Source organism: Armigeres subalbatus, chromosome 3, assembly GCF_024139115.2.
Source record: "Armigeres subalbatus isolate Guangzhou_Male chromosome 3, GZ_Asu_2, whole genome shotgun sequence".
Classification (NCBI taxonomy): domain Eukaryota; kingdom Metazoa; phylum Arthropoda; class Insecta; order Diptera; family Culicidae; genus Armigeres; species Armigeres subalbatus.
The window spans coordinates 190,394,092-190,414,561 of NC_085141.1; the positions used below are offsets into that span (position 1 = coordinate 190,394,092).

At 41.1% G+C, this 20,470-nt stretch overlaps 1 protein-coding gene across 5 annotated transcripts in view; it reads right to left on the bottom strand.

The window, feature by feature from the left end:
- LOC134219910 (uncharacterized) overlaps positions 1–20,470 on the bottom strand; it is a 123,305-nt gene that overhangs the window by 36,618 nt on the left and 66,217 nt on the right. For 3 of the 5 annotated variants that reach the window (XM_062698808.1, XM_062698809.1, XM_062698810.1), the window contains exon 2: positions 15,157–15,746. In XM_062698808.1, the coding sequence (XP_062554792.1) occupies positions 15,157–15,238 (82 nt within the window). In that variant the 5' untranslated portion in view covers positions 15,239–15,746. The remainder of the gene's footprint in view (positions 1–15,156; positions 15,747–20,470) is intronic. The other 2 variants (XM_062698811.1, XM_062698812.1) reach the window with 1 other exon arrangement.

Here is a 20,470-nt window from a genome sequence, read left to right on the forward strand (position 1 = left end):
TCAATCACAGAGTTGCAAATACGAATTGTGCGGTCATAATGCTCATGCTCATGCTCATGCACACACCAAAATTCGAATATTAAACTCAAACGTAAAATCTGTGTTGTTATTCGTCAGTGGAGGTGGGTGTTGGTCGGCCACACATTACGAAAGAGTGGAGATGAAATCTAGAAGCAAGCGCTGGACTGGAATCGAGCAGGACATCTCAGCAGAGGCAGACCCAAGAACTCGTGACGGCGTAGCCTCAGCAAGTAATAAAGGAAGTCGACAGGAATCTGACATGGGTCCATGTCAAGGCTAAAGCAAGCAGCCATCCCATTTTATTTGGAATCTTTTTGCCTTTCGCGTATACAAAGTATACGTAAAGTCTATAAGATCACTCCAAAACCGAATTTTTGATAGAAGGCTCGGAGACCCATAGTGTTATATATTAATCGATTCAGCTCGACGAATTGAGGTGATGTCTGTATGTGTGTATGTATGTATGTATGTATGTATGTGTGTGTACAAAAAAATGTGAGACACACTTTTTGCACTTAGCCTTATCCGATTGACTTGCAACAGGTTGCATCCGACGCGGAATTCTTCCTAATTTTTTGCTATTGATAATTGGCCCAATCGGCCATTGTGTTCCAGAGTTATTGAAAGAATATTGTTTTTTTCCCCATTTTTTCCAGCAACTCCTTGGGAAAAAAATTCAAAATCAATTAATTTTTCAAAAGCTGCTGCAATGCTTTCAATTAAATGCAAATAAGTGTGAATTGATGGAAATAACTGAATCTATCTCCCTAAAGTGCAATTTTGACTTGAGGGGGTTAGAAGCAGAGGGGTGTAAGTGACATTTCGGTCAAAATTGAGTTGGCTACAGCAAAAATGCATTGATCCTCGAGCTTTGTGGCAATGTGTTGATATAGTTTGTACCATGTTTATAAAAAATGTAAAAATTCATAGAAAATTATTAATTTTTTGACTTCCATATAATTTGTATCAAGCGAAAAAATATTGAAAAACTTTGCCCCCGTTTTTCTCAAAATTAACTTTTTGTCACTTACACCCCTTTGCGTTTGACCCCATCACTTCTCTTATGTGATTTTCTTGATACTATTATGTATTTTCTTGTTTTATAGTACACGAGAAAGGCACCATAACCGCTTGGTGGATTATTCTGGGTTTTACAAGATAATTTGACTCTAAATTAGGGCTACATGTTCGCCTTACAAGCACATAGTCATGGGTTCGATTCCCAGTTCCTCCACCAAACCCTCGTCAGTCGCCGGATCCGCAGCCCATATGATGGCGTTTTGGGGGGGTTGGGGACAAAAGGTCGAAAGGCAAAAGGTCGAAAGGACAAAAGGTCGAAAGACAAAAAGTCGAAAGACAAAAGGTCGAAGGGACAAATGGTCGAAAAGGACAAAAGGTCGAAAGAGACAAAAGGTTGAAAGGACAAAACGTCGAACGGGACAAAAGGTCGAAACGGACAGAACGTCGAACGGGACAAAAGGTCGAAAGAAACTAAAGATCAATAAGATCAAAAGGTCGAAATAGACAAGGAACTGAAACGAAGAGAGTCAATCTAGCACCAGAGTTGCCCTACACAGTTAGCAAAAACTCTGCTCTTTTATGTTTTACAAGTTTTAACAATTAAATAAAATTTGTTCAGTGAGTACAACTAATAGATGGATGTTGAGTTTTCTATATGTCACTTCGATCTGTCAAAATGGTCCACGCCGCACATCAAATACACCGGCGTATATTACATGCCGGTGTATTTCCAATCAGTGCGCTTGCGTGGCTGCGGAGTGCACTATTTTGACAAATCGAAGTGACATTTAGAAAACATAGATTTTCATCTATTATTTGCACTCATTGGAAGAATTTCATTTAATTGGTAAAAATAGTTTAGAATAAAAGAGCAACTTTTTTGCCAACTGTGCGCAATACAAGTTTTATTCATTTCCTTAATCAACAATCTTTTTGTCTCTAATAGAACTATCTTGATATTCATAATATTGTTTCATAATAATTACTCCTTCTTTGAAATTTGCTCATTCTTTAACTTTGATTGATGTGATGAGTATTGTTGGCGAACTCACGCCAGCGCGCCTCTATCATTGCGGTATCTACAACAAACCGACGCAAGTACCCCTCACCAGAGTCATCGGTAGGTATCGGAACGAGTTAGAATGTAATGCGATGACAGCCTACTCGAGGACATCGGTGAGTTTGTTTAGTCAGTAAGGAGATAAGAAAGATCGAGAAAAAGGCAAACGATAGATTATGAACTATACATGCACGTTTAACCGCACAAGTGAATTTCTGCGATAGCAATCTTTTTATTATATACATCGTGAATTCGAGGGCTTAAATTATATAAAAGGTAAAAACTTATTACTTATATTATATTGAATCTGTCTTAAGTAAATTATATTAGCTAGGAGCACCAGTGAGTTAACAGTACACTATTCTTAACCTAATTCACGTCCTGAACCTACGACGTAAACAGGTAATTCTAACTAAATCTAAGGAATTACATGCAATACCTATATGCCCTAATATGTTATAGTACGGAATAGTAGTACGAATAGTTGAGCTGGACGAGTTACGCGAGATTCAATTCTAGACTATATTGCGACAGACTGGACAAATACGCTAAAACGGGACTAAACGTAAGTCTAAACATTTTCATGTATTGGCACAGAGCATAGATTAAATTGAATTATTGAAGTGTACATGCAACTATCAATCGGTTATTGACATACAAACCTATTTGTATGATCTTTCAGGAAAATAATAATCCCTCCAAACGTAAACTCTACGCGCCGGTCGTTTCATTTCGGGGTTATTATTTCGGAAACTACCCTATCTGTTGGCAACTTCCAACAAATTATTATTTTCGTTTATATACGGAAAACGTAGTCATGTCGAGTCGCAATCTACGGTCGAAGCGGTCGGAAAAGACGGTCAATGTGGCTGGTGGGAAGAAAAGTGCAAATAGTGGTGTGCAAGTGGTGGTCACGGGTGGTCCTGAAAAATCTCATTCCGGGCATATTTGCCAATGGTGCAGTGAAGAGGATTCGGACGAGATGGTACGGTGTGACGTTTGTTTGATGTGGAACCATTTTCAATGCGTGGGAGTTACGCAGCAGATTAAGGATTTTTCTTGGAGTTGTTCCAAATGCGAAACAGCAAAAGGCGTTCAGGAAACTAGTCCAACTGCAAACGATTCTCGGGGTGGCGGTGAAAAGCAGTCCCTCAAACCAAAGCCGTTGCAAGAACCGGCAGAACATCAGCAGATTCAGTTGGAGAAGATGAGCACAACACCACATTCTTTAGCAGTGCAAGAATTGAACCAGCCGAGTGAAGAGTTCATAACTTCGCGTCAATGGGTTGTGAGCAAAAGCAGACAACCGTCCATAAGTGTTTCAAAAGTTCCGTCTATTGCGTCGACTCGTTCATCTCAGGCTCTTGCCAAGCTACAATTGAAGAAGCTGGAAGAATTGCGGAACATCGAGCGCCGTGAATCCGAACAGCAACGGGCAATTGCCGCAGAAGACGCGAAGAAGGAAAAAGAGTTCCTGGAACAGAAATACCAGTTGCTGGAACAAGCAATTAGTGAAAACGGATCGTGCAAAGAAGATTCCACGAGCAGAACGGAGAAGTGGGTAGCAGCTGCAAGTGTACATCGTTCAAAGCTCGTCGAACCTGACGAACGAGCCAATCCTAACAGGCGTTCGTCAAAAATCTATCTCGAGAACCCAGCTATTGTGAGGAATGGAAGCAATCGTTCATCGCTACTAGAGCCAAACCCTCCAGATCCATTTTTAGCACCGGAATCAATGTTATCATATCATGTGAATTTACCAAACGCTAGCAGACAGTCTGCCATCGGATCACTTAATCATGCTCTGAATGCATGTCAGCTACAACCGTCTGCAACATCAGAACCTCTACGTCAAGTTCTGGCGGCATCATTCTCTAATTCCGATGATCAGGCAGGTGCATTTGGGTTCGCTCCATCGTTGCATTCACCACGAGGTAACTCAATTCCCCATGTATCAGGGCGAGATCCGAGGCATCGTGTTTCGCAGAATATGTCAGTTCCAGCATACCAGCGGTTCGCAGTCAACTCCAGCCGACAACAGGGTCACCAACAGAATCAACCCTTTTCGTCTACTGTGCGCTGTAGTGGTGTCAACGAACAAGAGGAAGAAGATGATCCATGCATGATAACTCGAAAACAGCTTGCCGCACGACAAGCCATCACAAAGGAGTTACCAATATTCTCCGGAAACCCGGAGGAATGGCCTCTGTTTATCTCCACGTTCAACAGCACAACAGCTATGTGTGGATTCACAAACGAGGAGAACAACGTTCGTTTGCAACGAAGTCTAAAGGGTCGAGCGTATGAAGCTGTAAGAAGCAGATTACTACACCCGTCAAACGTCAACGGAGTTATGTCTACACTTAAAATGTTGTTCGGGCAACCAGAGGTAATTGTGCATTCTATGATGTCGAAAATAAATGCTTTCCCTGCGCTGAGGGAGGACAAACTAGAGACACTCGTGGACTTCGCCGTTAGTGTTGAAAACTTCTGCGCAACAGTAGACGCATGTGGATTAGAGGAATACTTTTACAACATAACATTCCTACACCAACTCGTCCACAAGCTTCCGCCATCCATGAAGTTGAGCTGGGCGCAATACAGGCGATCCCTTCCGGTGGTCAATCTCCCATCCTTCAGTAACTGGCTGTACTCTCTAGCGGAGGCAGCCAGCGCCATCACCATTCCGAACATTGTTGCTGAATCCAAACCAGCACGTAGCGAAATACATGCGGTAAAAAAGGGAAGCTCATTCATCAATACCCACTCTGAAGAAACTTCTTCAGTTAATCGTTCAACAGCGTCGTCAGCAAACGCGAAAAATGTAATTAAAAGCTGCCAAGTATGCAAAGGAAGCTGCAAGTCGATTGCAAAATGCAGGCGTTTCCTGGAATTTTCGCGCGATTCTCGCTGGGCAACCGTGCGAGATCTAAGCTTGTGCCGCCGATGTCTTCGTCAACATAGGGGATTATGTCAAGCGAAACTATGCGGGAAAAATGGCTGTGAGCTGAAGCATCACGAACTGTTGCACAACGAAAATAAGGCAGTGTCAACGCCGATAGATAGCACTGCTAGCGACACTTTCAAACCTTCGTCGCTACAGCGGCAAGATGCAGCTTCAACAACGGCTCCAAATTCAGCTGACCACGAATGCCACACCCACCAAGTGTCTTCCAGTGAGGTGTTATTTCGCTATTTACCAATAGTGTTGCATGGGAAACATCGTTCGATCCATACTTTCGCTTTCCTAGATGACGGGTCGGAGCTTACACTGTTGGATAGCTCATTAGCGGATGAGTTGCAGTTGGAAGGAGACACCATGCCGTTATGTCTTCATTGGACAGGAGGAACCAAGCGTCGAGAAGAAGGGTCAAGAAGCGTCAAACTTCAGGTGTCTGCAAAGCACAACAGCGCTGTGAAATATACCATGTACGGTGTGCGAACTGTAGCAGAACTGCTTCTTCCACAACAGACACTCGATTTTCAAGAATTATGTGATCTTTATCCGCACTTCAAGGGTCTGCCGATCAATTCCTATCAATACGTTCGACCAAGGATTCTAATAGGAATGAAGGATCAACATCTCACCTTAGTGCAGAAATGTCGTGAAGGAGCTCAGCATCAACCTATTGCCGTCAAGACAAGATTGGGATGGACCGTCTGCGGAGGAGTAAATCAAGTGAACGCTGAGAACAACGAGCCCTCAGTTTTTCATGTATGTGCTTGCGATTCAACGAAGGACGAGGATCTACAGAAGGCTATGAAGGAGTATTTTGCCGTAGACAGCTTGGGAATAGCACAGTCAAAAAAAACTCTGTTATCCACTGAAGATGAGCGATCACAATTTCTGCTTGAATCCCGAACCGTACTCAAGGAAGGCCGCTACGAGATTTGCCTCCTATGGCGCCATGACAATGTCCGCTTACGAGATAGTTACGGAATGGCTTTTCGTCGATTACAGTGTCTCAAAAGAAGAATGGAAAACATCCAGAACTAGCAGATTCACTTTACCAAAAAGTCGTCGATTTGGTCTCGAAGGGATATGCCAGAAGAATGAGCAAGGAAGAACTGAATCAAACCTTCCTGAAGGTGTGGTATCTACCAATATTTCCTGTCACAAATGTTAACCAGCTTGGGAAAATATGCATGGTGTGGAATGCTGCAGCTACTTCTCACGGAGTTTCGTTAAACTCAGCTTTGCTTAAAGGTCCCGATCAGCTCTGCGTACTATTCGACATACTGGTGCAGTTCCGCGAATGCAGGGTAGCTCTAACCGGAGATGTGCGTGAGATGTTTCTGCAAATTCTCATGTGCCCAGAGGATCAGCAATGCCAACGCTTTCTGTGGTATGATCAAGATGGAAATCTGTCCGTATACTTGCTTCAAGTAATGACGTTTGGTGCCTGCTGCTCTCCAAGCAGCGCTCAGTTTGTAAAGAATTTAAACGCTGAACGCTTCAGTAGAGATTATCCAACAGCCGCCGAAGTAATACAGAAACGCCACTACGTGGATGATATGCTCGTCAGCGTTGCAACAGAAGAAGAAGCTATTCAACTAGCTGAACAAGTTAAACTAGTGCACAAGCAAGGCGGATTCGAGATCCGCAATTGGATCAGCAATTCAAAGAAAGTCGTACAAGCATTACAAGAAGTTCCAACGAAGGAGAAAAATCTGGATCTTTCTCCAGAGATATCCACTGAGAAAGTACTGGGAATGTGGTGGTGCACCGATTCAGATACCTTCACCTATAAGGTAGGGTGGACCCGCTACGGTCGAGCACTGCTAGAAGGCCTGCAACATCCAACGAAAAGAGAAATGCTGCGAATCCTCATGTCCATGTTCGTTCCGCTTGGGTTAATTTCTATGTTCCTCATGTACCTCAAAACTCTTCTTCAAGACGTCTGGCGCACTGGGATTGGCTGGGATGATACAATTGACGATGTTTTGTTCGAAAAATGTCAGACTTGGTTGCAGGTTCTTCCACAAGTTGAACAAATAAGCATTCCTCGGTGCTATCATAGTTGCCGCACAGCGAACATTCAAGACGTCCAGCTGCACACGTTTGTAGACGCTAGTGAGTGCGGAATGGCTGCTGCTTGCTACTTGCGTTTCAGTGAAGACAATATTGTGCAATGTAGTTTAGTTGCTGCGAAAACCAGAGTGGCACCACTAAAGTTCCTTTCAATTCCTAGATTGGAACTTCAAGCAGCGTTGATTGGATCTCGACTATCTCGGTCCATTTCTGCCGCAATCTCAATCCAGATTTCTCGTCGAGTGTACTGGACGGACTCGCAAGACGTATTACACTGGATCAAATCTGATCACAGACGATATTCGCAATTTGTGGCGTTCTGCGTTAGCGAGATTCTCGACACAACTGAGATGAACGAATGGAGATATGTTCCCACCAACTTCAATGTGGCTGATGAAGGCACGAAATGGAAAGGTCTGCCGGATTTGAAGCCTCAAGCACGGTGGTTCAATGGGCCAAAATTCCTCTATCTGACAGAGAATTCTTGGCCGCTCTGGTTGAAAGATCCAAACACTGCTGACTTGGAGCTTCGTCCAAGTGTAATGTCGCATTTCACCGCACCTGATCCTGTAGTACGAGTAAATGAATTCTCCTGTTGGAATCGGTTGATCAGAGTTGTAGCTTTCGTACAAAGATTTCCCAGTAACTGTAAGTTGAAGAGCTTAAAACATCCTATCATAAGCGGACTTCTTTCCAGCCGCGAGATAGGTTCCTCCGAATCATACTTACTGCGCCAGGCTCAACTCGAGGGCTATCCGGATGAGATAGCTCTTCTCCAAAGATCGTTGCAGAAACAAGAGTTGTCTAGGACACCTATACCTACAACAAGCTCATTGCACCAAAAAACACCATGGCTGGACCAAAACGGTGTTCTCCGAATGCGTGGCCGTATCGCCAATTGTGACTACGTAACCGAAGATGCAAAGCACCCCATAATTCTTCCCCGTGACCACCCTACCACTAAATTAATTATCGTGCACTTCCACCGAAAATACCACCACCAAAACAATGAGATCATTATCAATGAGATCCGCCAGAAGTACAGTGTTCCAAAACTTCGTATGGTTTACAACAAAATACGTAACGACTGTCAACGCTGCAAAAACATTCGGGCCACTCCTCACGTTCCAATGATGGCCGACCTACCCACTGCCCGACTGGACGCCTTCACACGCCCCTTTACCCATACCGGTGTTGTTTTTTTCGGGCCATACGAAATAGTTGTCGGCCGCCGATCTGAGAAACGGTGGGGAATGTTAGCAACTTGCCTCACTGTACGCGCGATACACATTGAAGTTGTCCACTCCCTCACCACCGGTTCGTGCGTAATGGCTCTGCGAAACTTTATTTCGCGGAGAGGAAAGCCGAGGGCCTTTTATAGCGACCGAGGTACAAATTTTATCGGAGCGAACAGAGAGATCAAGGAAGCGGAGCATTTGGTGAACCAGAATGAACTAATGAAGGAGTTTATCGACGCAGAAACCAGCTGGAATTTCATACCACCAGCTTCACCTCACGCCAGCTGGGAGCGATTGATCGGCTGCGTAAAAAATAATTTGATGGAAGTCTTACCGGGGAGCAAGTTATCAGATGAAGTTTTACGAAACCTGTTGACTGAGGTGGAGAATACTGGCAACTCCCGCCCGCTAACGCATGTTGCTATAGACGACCACTCAGCTCCTGCCTCAACCCCCAACAATTTCTTGCTTGGGTCCTCCAATGGTTCAAAACCAATTAGCATTCTCGACGACGGTGGTACAGCACTTCGACAGTGTTGGCGGCTGTCTCAGGTTCAAGCTAACCAGTTCTGGAAACGGTGGATCCGAGATTATCTGCCGGAAATAACCCGCCGCACAAAGTGGTTTATCGATACGAAACCAATAGAGGAAGATGATGTAGTGGTGATCGTGGACTTCAAATTACCTAGAAACTGTTGGCCAAAAGGCAGGGTTATCTGCACACATCCAGGACGTGATGGTCAACCCCGTTCAGCTACCGTAAGAACATCAACTGGAATCTACGAGCGTCCTGTAGCCAAGTTAGCCATCTTAGACGTACGGCGCGAAAAGGAGTAAGCTGGCCAGGAGGCCATCGTACCTGGGGGGAGTTTTGGCGAACTCACGCCAGCGCGCCTCTATCATTGCGGTATCTACAACAAACCGACGCAAATACCCCTCACCAGAGTCATCGGTAGGTATCGGAACGAGTTAGAATGTAATACGATGACAGCCTACTCGAGGACATCGGTGAGTTTGTTTAGTCAGTAAGGAGATAAGAAAGATCGAGAAAAAGGCAAACGATAGATTATGAACTATACATGCACGTTTAACCGCACAAGTGAATTTCTGCGATAGCAATCTTTTTATTATATACATCGTGAATTCGAGGGCTTAAATTATATAAAAGGTAAAAACTTATTACTTATATTATATTGAATCTGTCTTAAGTAAATTATATTAGCTAGGAGCACCAGTGAGTTAACAGTACACTATTCTTAACCTAATTCACGTCCTGAACCTACGACGTAAACAGGTAATTCTAACTAAATCTAAGGAATTACATGCAATACCTATATGCCCTAATATGTTATAGTACGGAATAGTAGTACGAATAGTTGAGCTGGACGAGTTACGCGAGATTCAATTCTAGACTATATTGCGACAGACTGGACAAATACGCTAAAACGGGACTAAACGTAAGTCTAAACATTTTCATGTATTGGCACAGAGCATAGATTAAATTGAATTATTGAAGTGTACATGCAACTATCAATCGGTTATTGACATACAAACCTATTTGTATGACCTTTCAGAAAAATAATAATCCCTCCAAACGTAAACTCTACGCGCCGGTCGTTTCATTTCGGGGTTATTATTTCGGAAACTACCCTATCTGTTGGCAACTTCCAACAAGTATGTTATTTCTACTTGAAGTGAAATGCATTTTATAAATTATTTCGGAATACACCTAACTTGTTCTTGATCGACCTTTTGTCCCTTTCGACCTTTTGTCCTGTCGACCTTTTGTCCTTTTCGACCTTTTGTGCCTTTCCACCATTTGTCCTTTCGACCTTTTGTCCCTTTCGACCTTTTGTCTTTTCGACCTTTTGTCCTTTCGACATTTTGTCTTTTCGACCTTTTGTCTTTCGGCCTTTTGTCCTTTCGACCTTTTGTCTTTCAACCTTTTGTCATAGATTCTTTTGGGGTACGCGCCTTACCGTATCTAAAGTAAAAGCTACTATTAGGCCAAAGCGTTTTGATCAAGGTAGATCTTTGTCTGCATAATGCGGATTTGCATGAGAGCATAACTCTGCCTATGGCTTAGCGCTTAGGCTATTCTTTAGTGACGTCTATTATGTCTAACAACGTATACCATAAATTCTCTTTCTATAACACGAATTAGTCCAGTAAATGACTTCTTCTGTAATATGATGGAAGTGGAAAACTATCACGATAAAAATAGTTGAAAAAGTTGCCTATTACATTTTTTTTGCATTTTTTTAGATCCAAATTTCCGTGTGCTTTATTACGGAGAAATGCGAATTAAGATGGAATAAGTACTTATTCGGGTTTCAAAATGGTGAGTTGACATCACGGAAGGAGCGTCCAACATAGCTCTGGTTCCTACAAGCTCCGACGTCACGCTTCAACGTTGCGTACTCGTAGGGTGCCAATGAAAATGACATTTTAGAATTTCAACGACATTCCTCACAAGTTTCATTACCCCAAAATATGACCCCATGCTCAATCTAACATTTGAGCTCAATCTAACATGATTTAGGGATGCTCAAAATTAATCAAACAATTTTTTTCTAATGATATGGAAATGCTAATATCATCTTCCAAACTTGGACGTACATGTTCATGATAGCATTAGAGGCGAAAGTATAGAATTGATAGTTCCGTTAGGATACGGCAGGCATGAAGAATGTTTTTATAGAAGTCGATTTGAAAGCGAGCGGAGGGCAATATTCGTGATGGCACATATCGCACGACCTTCCTTCTGCCAAGCTCCCGTATGAAGGGGGAGGGAAGAATATCAGTGTGGAGGCTGATATATCTCCACTGGCAAAAGGAATGTGGTTTGACTTGCTCATATGCCATCGCGTGCGGAAGGATTTGCTATCGACGAGTACTGTCTCCAAATTTCTAATATGACATCAGCATTCAGTCGAATAGGATTTTTATTGCACAGTTCTGTTTTCTCATTTTTTTCTCTCTCTCTTTTTGATGCTAAAGGACTCAAAATGCATGAAACTTTGAGAATTATTTTTTTGAAAAAAATCGACTGTTTTGGGACTTCGAAAAAAAATCTTATGGCGAAAACAATTTTTCATCGAATTTAAAAACCGGACGTTACGCAAACATTTCCTTAGCCCTAAAATATGCCCCTATGCAAAATTTGAGCTCCATCGGACATGATTTAGGGGTGCTCAAAATCTTGCTATCAAAATTTTGAATTTTTTGTTACTTTGAAAACTTTTGAGATCAGATTTACGGAGAAAATTATCAGATTGCTAAGCAATGTTTATTACACTGAGGTTTATTTTTACGCGGTTATTATTACGCGGTACCGCATGAATTCAAAACACACCGTGTAAAATCAAGAAACTGATAATGTAGAAACACGATTTACGTCATTGCGGAACTTTACCAATTTCCCTATTACCAATCACTTGATTAATTTGTTTTCCTTTTCATACAGCTATCAATGCTTATGTTGTTATTTGCGCACTTTGTTTAGCAGTTTTTTTCTCAGCTGGCAAATGAAACATGAACTTACGACTTACGACGGCAAATTAGATTACTTGAGAAACAATGGTAAATATTCCCCAACAAACAGAATATCGTATATACTATCCTCCATTTTATGAAAAATAATAATAATAAACAGTGCGAGTGCTTTCTCTTCTAAAGTTCAAATAAATACTGGTAATGGGAAATCTTGGATTGTAAAAAAAAAAGTTTTGATTAATTTTGAGCACCCCTAAATCATGTCCGATTTAGCTCATATTTTGCATAGGGTTTTTTTTTTAAACGATTGCGTATCATCCGGTGTTACAATTAGAAGAAAAAACAATTTCATCGCCTGAAAAAATTTCCAAGTCCCAAAAATGTTCTAAGAGAAAAATCGATTTAAAAAAAAAAATCTGAGATACCATCAGATCGGGACGTTTCATGCATTTTTAAGTCATTTGGTATCAAAACCATTTGATACATTCGGGTCAATTGCCTATTCGGGTAAATTACAATACAATTAAACAATTTTACAAGTAAAAACAATTTTTGCATTCCTCGTATGCACAAAACATATACAAGGACAAACAGACAATAGCTCAGTTCGTCGAGCTGATTGTATATAAGACTATGGGCCAAGTCTCCTACAAAAAGTTTGAATATGGAAGGAATGATAGCCTTTTGATACAACTTTTGGAATGAGAAAGAAAAAAATATTTCATATCTGGCAAACTGCTGCCGTAAAAAATATACATATTTGTGTGCATTTTATAAAGGTTCACAGGAGTCTTCTAGTGAGCAAATGTAAGCTATTACCAATTCTTTATCCGCGTATACGCACGGCGGAGTATCCCACTGGATAACAAATAAATTCTATGCATTCATTTTCTAATTCGAGTTGGCTCAATACCATACAATCACGCTGATAAGTCAATATGAAGCATAATCACATAATTCTTAAGTGAAATAAGGTTTTAAACGAAAAATCACACCATTTCTATATTTTTATATACTTACTAATATAAAACTGAATAGATTGATCAGAATCGGGGACACACGTTCCACGATGTTTTGCATTGAAAGCGGCACAAATGCTGGGGTATTGCCTTAATGCCAATGGTATATAAACGGGAACGAGGCGATTTATCACAGACTGTACTTCTTCTCTTATTATAACTCAATTGGTTGCAAAGCAGTTATTTGACTTTGAAAAGTGAAATTGAAATTACATACATAATGTAAAACCAATTTAATAAAAATTCCGCGGAAAAAAAATTAAAGTTTCGTTTCGGAAAATTTCGAATGAAATAGACCCTGATTTCGTATCGTTTCGAATTCTCGAAAGTAAATCTATATTTCGTTTCGTTTCGAATCAACATAGGCATTTTAAATTTCGTTTCGTTTCGTTAGGAAAAAGTGTGTTATCGCATACTCTTAGTGCCAGCATAACTTCTGAACCCATTAACCAAATTTGGAATACATATTCTTTGTCCTAGGGAGGTGATTATAGTCCTGGGGAGGGGGAGTCGTTGGAAAGATGGTGGGTGTGCGGGGAGGTCTTATTGTTTAGCCATCGATCAATTCAGTGTAACTTCTGAGCCCCTGAGACCGAAATCAATCAAATTTGATATTTTTTCCCTGATCTAAGGAAACGATTTTAGTGGTGATGGAAGGGTCATTGAAGAAGGGGAGGATGTGGGGGAGGCGTATTGTTTAAGAGTTATCGAACACTTCAGTATATCTTCTGAGCCCCTTGACAGATTTTTCCAATTTCGGAACGCATATTAGATATGCTTAGAAGACGATTATATAAGGCGTGGTAGGTCATTGGAAAAAGGGAGAGGTGTGTGAGTGGTGTAGAGTGCGAGATTATGCCTAAGTATGTTAAGCATCATAATTAGACATAATGTTCGTTAGGTATAATGGACGTTACGCATAATTTTAATTCCTTATATCTCAGTTCATGCATGGTAATTTGAGATTGTACAATTCCCCGAATACTAATTGCCCTCTACAAATAACATAACATTACAAGCAGGGCCGGATTTATGGGGTGGCCGGGGGGGGGGGGGGCATGGCCCCGGGCCATCACAAATTTTATGTACCAAAACCAACCTTTTTTGTACATTTTGGGGCCCCCACATACCGTCGGCCCCGGGGCCCCCTTCCGGCTAAATCCGGTCCTGATTACAAGCATTACAAGGGAACCTCCTTAGCCGGGTTAGATGCGCGGCTACAAAGCAAGACCATGCTGAGGGTGGCTGTGCTCGATTCCTTGTGCCGGTCTAGGCAATTTTCGGATTGGGAATCGCCACTTCCCTGGGCATAAAAGTTTCATCGTGTTAGCCTCATGATATACGAATGCAGAAATAATTACTTGGCTTAGAAACTTCGCAGCTCGCACTGTGGAAGTGCTCAGTTGCGAAGCGGCAATATCCCAGTGGGGGATGTAATGCCAAAGAAGAAGAAGGCTAGCAATCCTCTACACCATAAAGTTTTCCCGAAATAGTATTTGTAGAAAATAAGAATACCGAGTGAACAGTTTTCCCCCTTTTCTAGAATATAACAAAAATTACTGAATAAATGTTTTTAAAAACTGCCTGTTTTCAAATGATGAAGTATCAATAAAAAACACACAATTATCCTGTTGACCGATTGTAACATAAATTGCGAATCAAACAGGCAATTCCGGGCAACTCCGGATGCATACAGCTAGTCTACGTTAAGTTACTTCTACGCAAATACATTACTGCCATAATTTGAAAAAGTGACGTATGCGCCAAATTATACAACATACTAGTTTTCCATTTGTCTGTTAAATAGCACGATGAGTACTACTCGTTAACACCATTTTCGGAAAATGGTTAAAACTTCACTTTTCCAGATTACGGCAGATTACTGATAAAATTTCCTTGAGAAAAGGTCGATAATACTTTTGGAAGTTCTTTACCAAAGCTGCACTCAGACCAAATATATAGTAAAGGTTTTTCGTTGAAGTGTCTTTGATTTTTCGATTTCCTCACTACTTAGTAAACCTTAAGAAGGACAAAGTAATATTGATGAAATGTATGCTAAATTAGATTGAATGTATGCACAAAAATAAATCAGGAATAATCATACTACTCTGATGGGAAAACGACGATCTTGCACAGCTGATGGAAATATATATCAGGTCATTCCCACTTCCTCATCCCAATGGTAAAACACAAACAACGTTTCTCACTATCACGGCGGTTATGATTGAGTTAAATTATGATGAAACGATCAAGAGCTCATCGCGTACTTACCTATCATCGTCGTGAGCAGAAAGACAATAGTCGCGAAAGCGACATTGTTACATTGATGATGCAAGCAGTACGACGATGTCATCACAAAATATTTTCCCTCTTCTACATTTTCCGCTAGAAGTTGAATTTATCACAATCTCTCATGGCACATATTTCACAATGAAAAAAAGTTTTCACTGCCACATCACTCGTCGTATCTTCTCAGCTTCAGTAGCATCCGATCCCGGCAATGGAACTTTCCTTCTTGGCATCTTTCGAATTTGCCTGTCATCATTGTGGCACTCGTTCTTCACTTCCCGACGACTGGCGTTCGACTTCACTTACTGTAATTGAATTTAGTATCTATACAGCTCATTTTTCTTGGTAACCATGCACTTTCCCCTTTCCCATGGCTAGCCTGCATGGCATCTTGAGTAATATTTATTGTTCTTTATGATCCACTACACTGAATTTTGCTGGAGCTTCATTTCGTTCTCTTCTGCACGTAGCACCACTTTTCGCTGAGTCTTTGGTCCGAGGTGGCGTGGTTCACGTCCTTCGTACTGACGGTTCATCCATATCATTTCCGTTTCCCGTGGGTGGGCGCGAATCTATAAGCATTGACGTGACGTTATGATTTAATCTACGAATAGCATCGTGAGGAGCGGGAAGTCGAGTTGAACCGCTTCCGGGCTGACAAAGGCAATTTATGAAATGCGGGGCATTGTGAAATAGAAATGCTTAACCGAGAGGAATAATCCGGTGAAGCTTCATTGTGAATCATAAGCGGCTTAAACGATGGCATTCGTCAACTGTCCCCGACGGATTGTGTCTTATAATTGACATTACAATAAAAACGGATAAAGAAATAAGAATAGGGTTTTTTGGAATTATGTTATGAGTATCTTGAATTCCTACACAAGCAGGAATTTGGTTGACATGTTGGTGTGCTTCTCGAAAAATTGGTTATGATTTTCAATTGATATTAAATTAGACTAGGGTAAGGAGTCAAGTAGCACACAAACTTATGTATCAAAGAATATATGAGTTGATGCAGCCAAATCAGATTGAAGTGTGCTACTTGAGTAAGTTAACGAGTCAAAGCTAGCAATCACCAAAGGATTTTTTTTTTAAATTTCCTTCCTCAATGACTTCCATAGCTTTACTTTCCACTAGAGCTATGCTTGCCTTTCCATGGAGAGTTCTCTGATTAGGAACTGATGGGTTGCATTTGCCCAATATTGGAAGGCTCTCCAATATTAAGGCCGGAGGGAACAGCATGTCAACCTCCACCACTAGCTAGCTGGCAAGTTATCTTAAATATTTTGAACTCAAAATAATCCAATTAACCATTAGCATGTAAGGACTGTATCGAAAATAAGTTATCCACTTTCAAAGTGTTACTACTCTGAAGCTCATGAAGGTATTGGCCCTGCATTCGATGTATTCATATTTAAGTTTCAAATCGGAATTTGTTTGTTTGTTGAAAATTTGTTGTTTCCGACGTATCGCAAATTGAAAGTGATATTGAGATTCGAGTTTTGGACACATGGCTCCGTAAGAAGGGCATCGAGATGGATAATCTGACCAAGCGTTTCGCTATCCACCCCCAAAGGTAAAAATTCATGGTCAACAAGCTTGCGGAATACTACACGTTGGCTAACATGTAGAGAAAGGAAGAAAATTAAAATCAAGTGACCGGAATTTGGACCAGAATGTAATCATTTTATAAAACGAGGCAATTTTATGACGATTTAACCAGGAAGTGACCAGGAAGAAAAATGCTTGAATAAATGTTGGAATAGTGCGATATTTATTCAGTATTATATTTTTTAATAAAACTTCACAGACATAATGAACATATATTGCTGAACAAATTCTAATAAATTTTTAAAATCCATCCGATTTTATTCGAATAAAATAATGTTGATAACTTATTCTCGATACAGTCCTTAGTTGAATCTTGGTGGTTATTATTTTGGGATCCGCTGTTCAGTTGGTTTCCCCTCCGGCGACTAGGTTGTGAGTGACGTAGTGTCGCCGGTTTAGCTACTTCCTCTCCCTCTCCGCCTGGAACTTATCCAAAGTAATCTGAACAGACCCAATCCTTCCAAAAAGCCTATATTGCCGCCCACCCGATTTTTTTAGTAATTTAGTTATTTGTTAATCGGCTTATCAGTCAGTTCTACTCAAAGTATGAGGGAGTAGATGATCGAAAGGTAATTGAAAATCAACAGATTGAAAGCCGTTCGCTAGGGCGCGAACAAGTATACTCAATCCAGTTGAAACCCGAAATTGGGTGCTAGCGAAGTTGAATTTTTTTGACAATCCGTACGTTAAACCTAACTTCGGAAGTGTTGCGCTGAATAACGCTTCGCGGTATGAAAACAGCGCACCCCTTCCGAAGTTAGGTTTAACGTACGGATTGTGAGAAAAATCCAACTTCGCTATCCCCCAATTATGGTTTTCAACTCGATTGAGAATATAAAAGGGAGGCATGGAGACCATCTATTAAGCAGCACAACAATCGAAGCGTGAATCGTCTTGCCTAACGTCCTGTTTGTGGACGGCTTTGTTAGTAGTATGGAAACCACCGTTCCAAGACATGCTATTCATTCATTTCAATCACGGTCGTAAAATCTGTTTCAATTACTAATTAATAAACTATCCGAAAGTAAAAGTAAAAAGTAAAAGTCGATAACCTCAACTTAATGGATGGCGGCAATCAGTTGCATACTGCCCTCTAAGTGTGTGAGACAAAACCGAGCGCTATTACAATCAGACCGAATAACCATACGCTAGCAATATGAGCAGTAATAGCAGTCATCGGCTGATAAACAAACACACTAGAGGCATTCCACGAAGACATGCCAGTCGATCCTGAGCAACCATTTCGAAAATATCTGAAACTTTGCCCAGTTTTTCAATTTCATCTAAATCGTCATTTTTCGATATCAAATTTTCATATTGTGTCACATATAACTTTTCAAAAAGGTGTATGTGAAAATGATTCAAAAATATTAAAAAACTGCACAGCGAAAACGAAATGTTCGATTGTTATGATTTTTTCAGCCAAGTTAGACAGCTAAATGGCGATTCTTAAGAAAATGTACACCGTAAAAAAGTTTTTTTAGCGTTAAAAAATATCATTTTTGTCACAAAAACTCAAATATCGCAAAACGAAGGAATATTTTACGAACGTAACGGTCCATTATATTAGCTATCTACCATAAAAATTTAGTGATGGTAAACTAATAAACAAAAAAGTTACGACATTTCAAACATTTCACAATTTTTACACTTAGTAAAAAAAAATCCGTGTAATTATTTCGAGAATCACAGTTTCATGCTGATTTTATTGTTAAGGGATTTGCGTGATTTAAACATTTTTTTTCATGATATTTTGATTAGTTAGTTAGAGGAATGCATCTACTAAATGTGAACGTCAAGTGTAGTAGGGTAGTAGCACTGCGGTCAAGTTCCGGTATGTCTTCACCGACAGATAGTTTTCTTCGATATTCATCAGGTAGCTTCGACCATGCCAAATAATGCCGATGGCGCTTTTTCTGTTGTGTTAAAATTTATGTTCCCAAGTCCCTTCCCCGAGCTCATAGACATCTTGGGCCCAGTGGATTGCATGCAGTCAGCAGAAGATAAACGATAAGAATCTAAAGGAGATGGTAGCTCAACACTACGAATACCATGATCAGATTCGTAAGAAAATTAAAATTCAAAACACAACGGGTCTGACAGATTTTCAAAATTATTTTATAGACTTTTATCCATCTCATGTAGTTTCATAATACTGGTATTTTGCCTTTTCAGGGGTGCTCAGTTTTTCCCTGAAATGCCGTGAGCCAGGACACTGGTCATGTAATATTGAGTAGGCACATTTACGTGGTGTGTTACGGGGTAAGTTCCATCATGGTCACATTGCCAACTACAGACAAATCCTGAACCGCTACACTGGGGATATAGATACTTCTGAGCAGTGTGTAGCGTTGTAAATCTGTTTATATTATCAGGAGCACTTCAGTGAAGCTAATAATATGACGTCCCCTAACCCTTAATCCTACGGTATCAAACGACCCGTGCCAAGGGGATCCCAAGTAGCACACGCAACATCTTCCTAAAAGCACCTTGATTCTATTCAGTTTCATTAAAGGCATTGGAAAAACATCAAAGCACGAAAAAGTTGCATCAAAAACGTTCGAATTGTGATCAATGTTTCATTAAAATTGCAATGCAGTACGTGTTTGACATTTGGAAACAAACAAAGAAAGAATACTGCACTTCATGTTGCAAACACGAGACAAAATTATTAAGTTGCATATTTTTAACCATGTAACTTCGATGCGTCTTTCAAAATTTAATTAAGAAAAGTCGAGTCAAGTACAAGACACTGAAGACGGCCTTACTGTTGAGGTCGAAATACGTATCTGTCGAGATACAATTAAGTAGTGGAATTCAATGGGATTGTACAAACTCGTTTTATGACAAGTGAAAATTTAATTGTTTGTTTAAATTAAGTTGCAGATAAGCTGAATGTGTCTTCATGTTAAATTTGGCACGGTTCGGGGAAGGGTCATTTGGCCGAAACCCATTCGGCCGAAAGCCATTTGGCCGAATGCCACTAGGCCGAACAGACCATTAGGCCGAAACCCATCTGGCCGAAAGTCATTTGGCCGAAAGGGTCGTTTGGCCGAAAGGGTTGTTTGGTCGAAAGGGTCATTTGGCCGAAAGTCATTTGGCCGAAAGGGTCACTAGGCCGAATGGGTCGTTTGGCCGAATGGGTTGTTTGGCCGAAAGGATCGTTTGGCCGAAAGGGTCGTTTGGCCGAATGGGTCATTTGGCCGAAAAGGTCGTTTGACCGAAATGAACGTTTGGCCGATTGGGTCGTTTGGCCGAAAGGACCGTTTGGCTGAATGGGTCATTTGGCCGAAATGGTCATTGGGCCGAAAGGGTCGTTTGGGCGAAAGAATCGTTTGGCCGAAATGGTCGTTTGGCCGAATGGGTCATTTGGCCGAATGGGTCGTTTGGCCGAAAAGGTCATTAGGCCGAAAGGGTCATTTGGCCGAAAGGGTCGTTTGACCGAAAGGGTCGTTTGGCCGAAAGGATCATTTAGCCGAAAGGATCATTTGGGCAAAAGGGTCATTCGGCCGAAAGGGTAATTTGGTCGAAAGGGTCGTTTGGCCGAAAGGGTCATTTGGCCGAATAGGACATATAGCTGAATAGTTCATTTGAAAAGTGAGAATTAGCAATGAGAAGAGAGACGTCTTACTTCTCACTCTTCATTTTTTTTTCTCACTGTAAGAAGTGAGAAGCGCGAAATTAG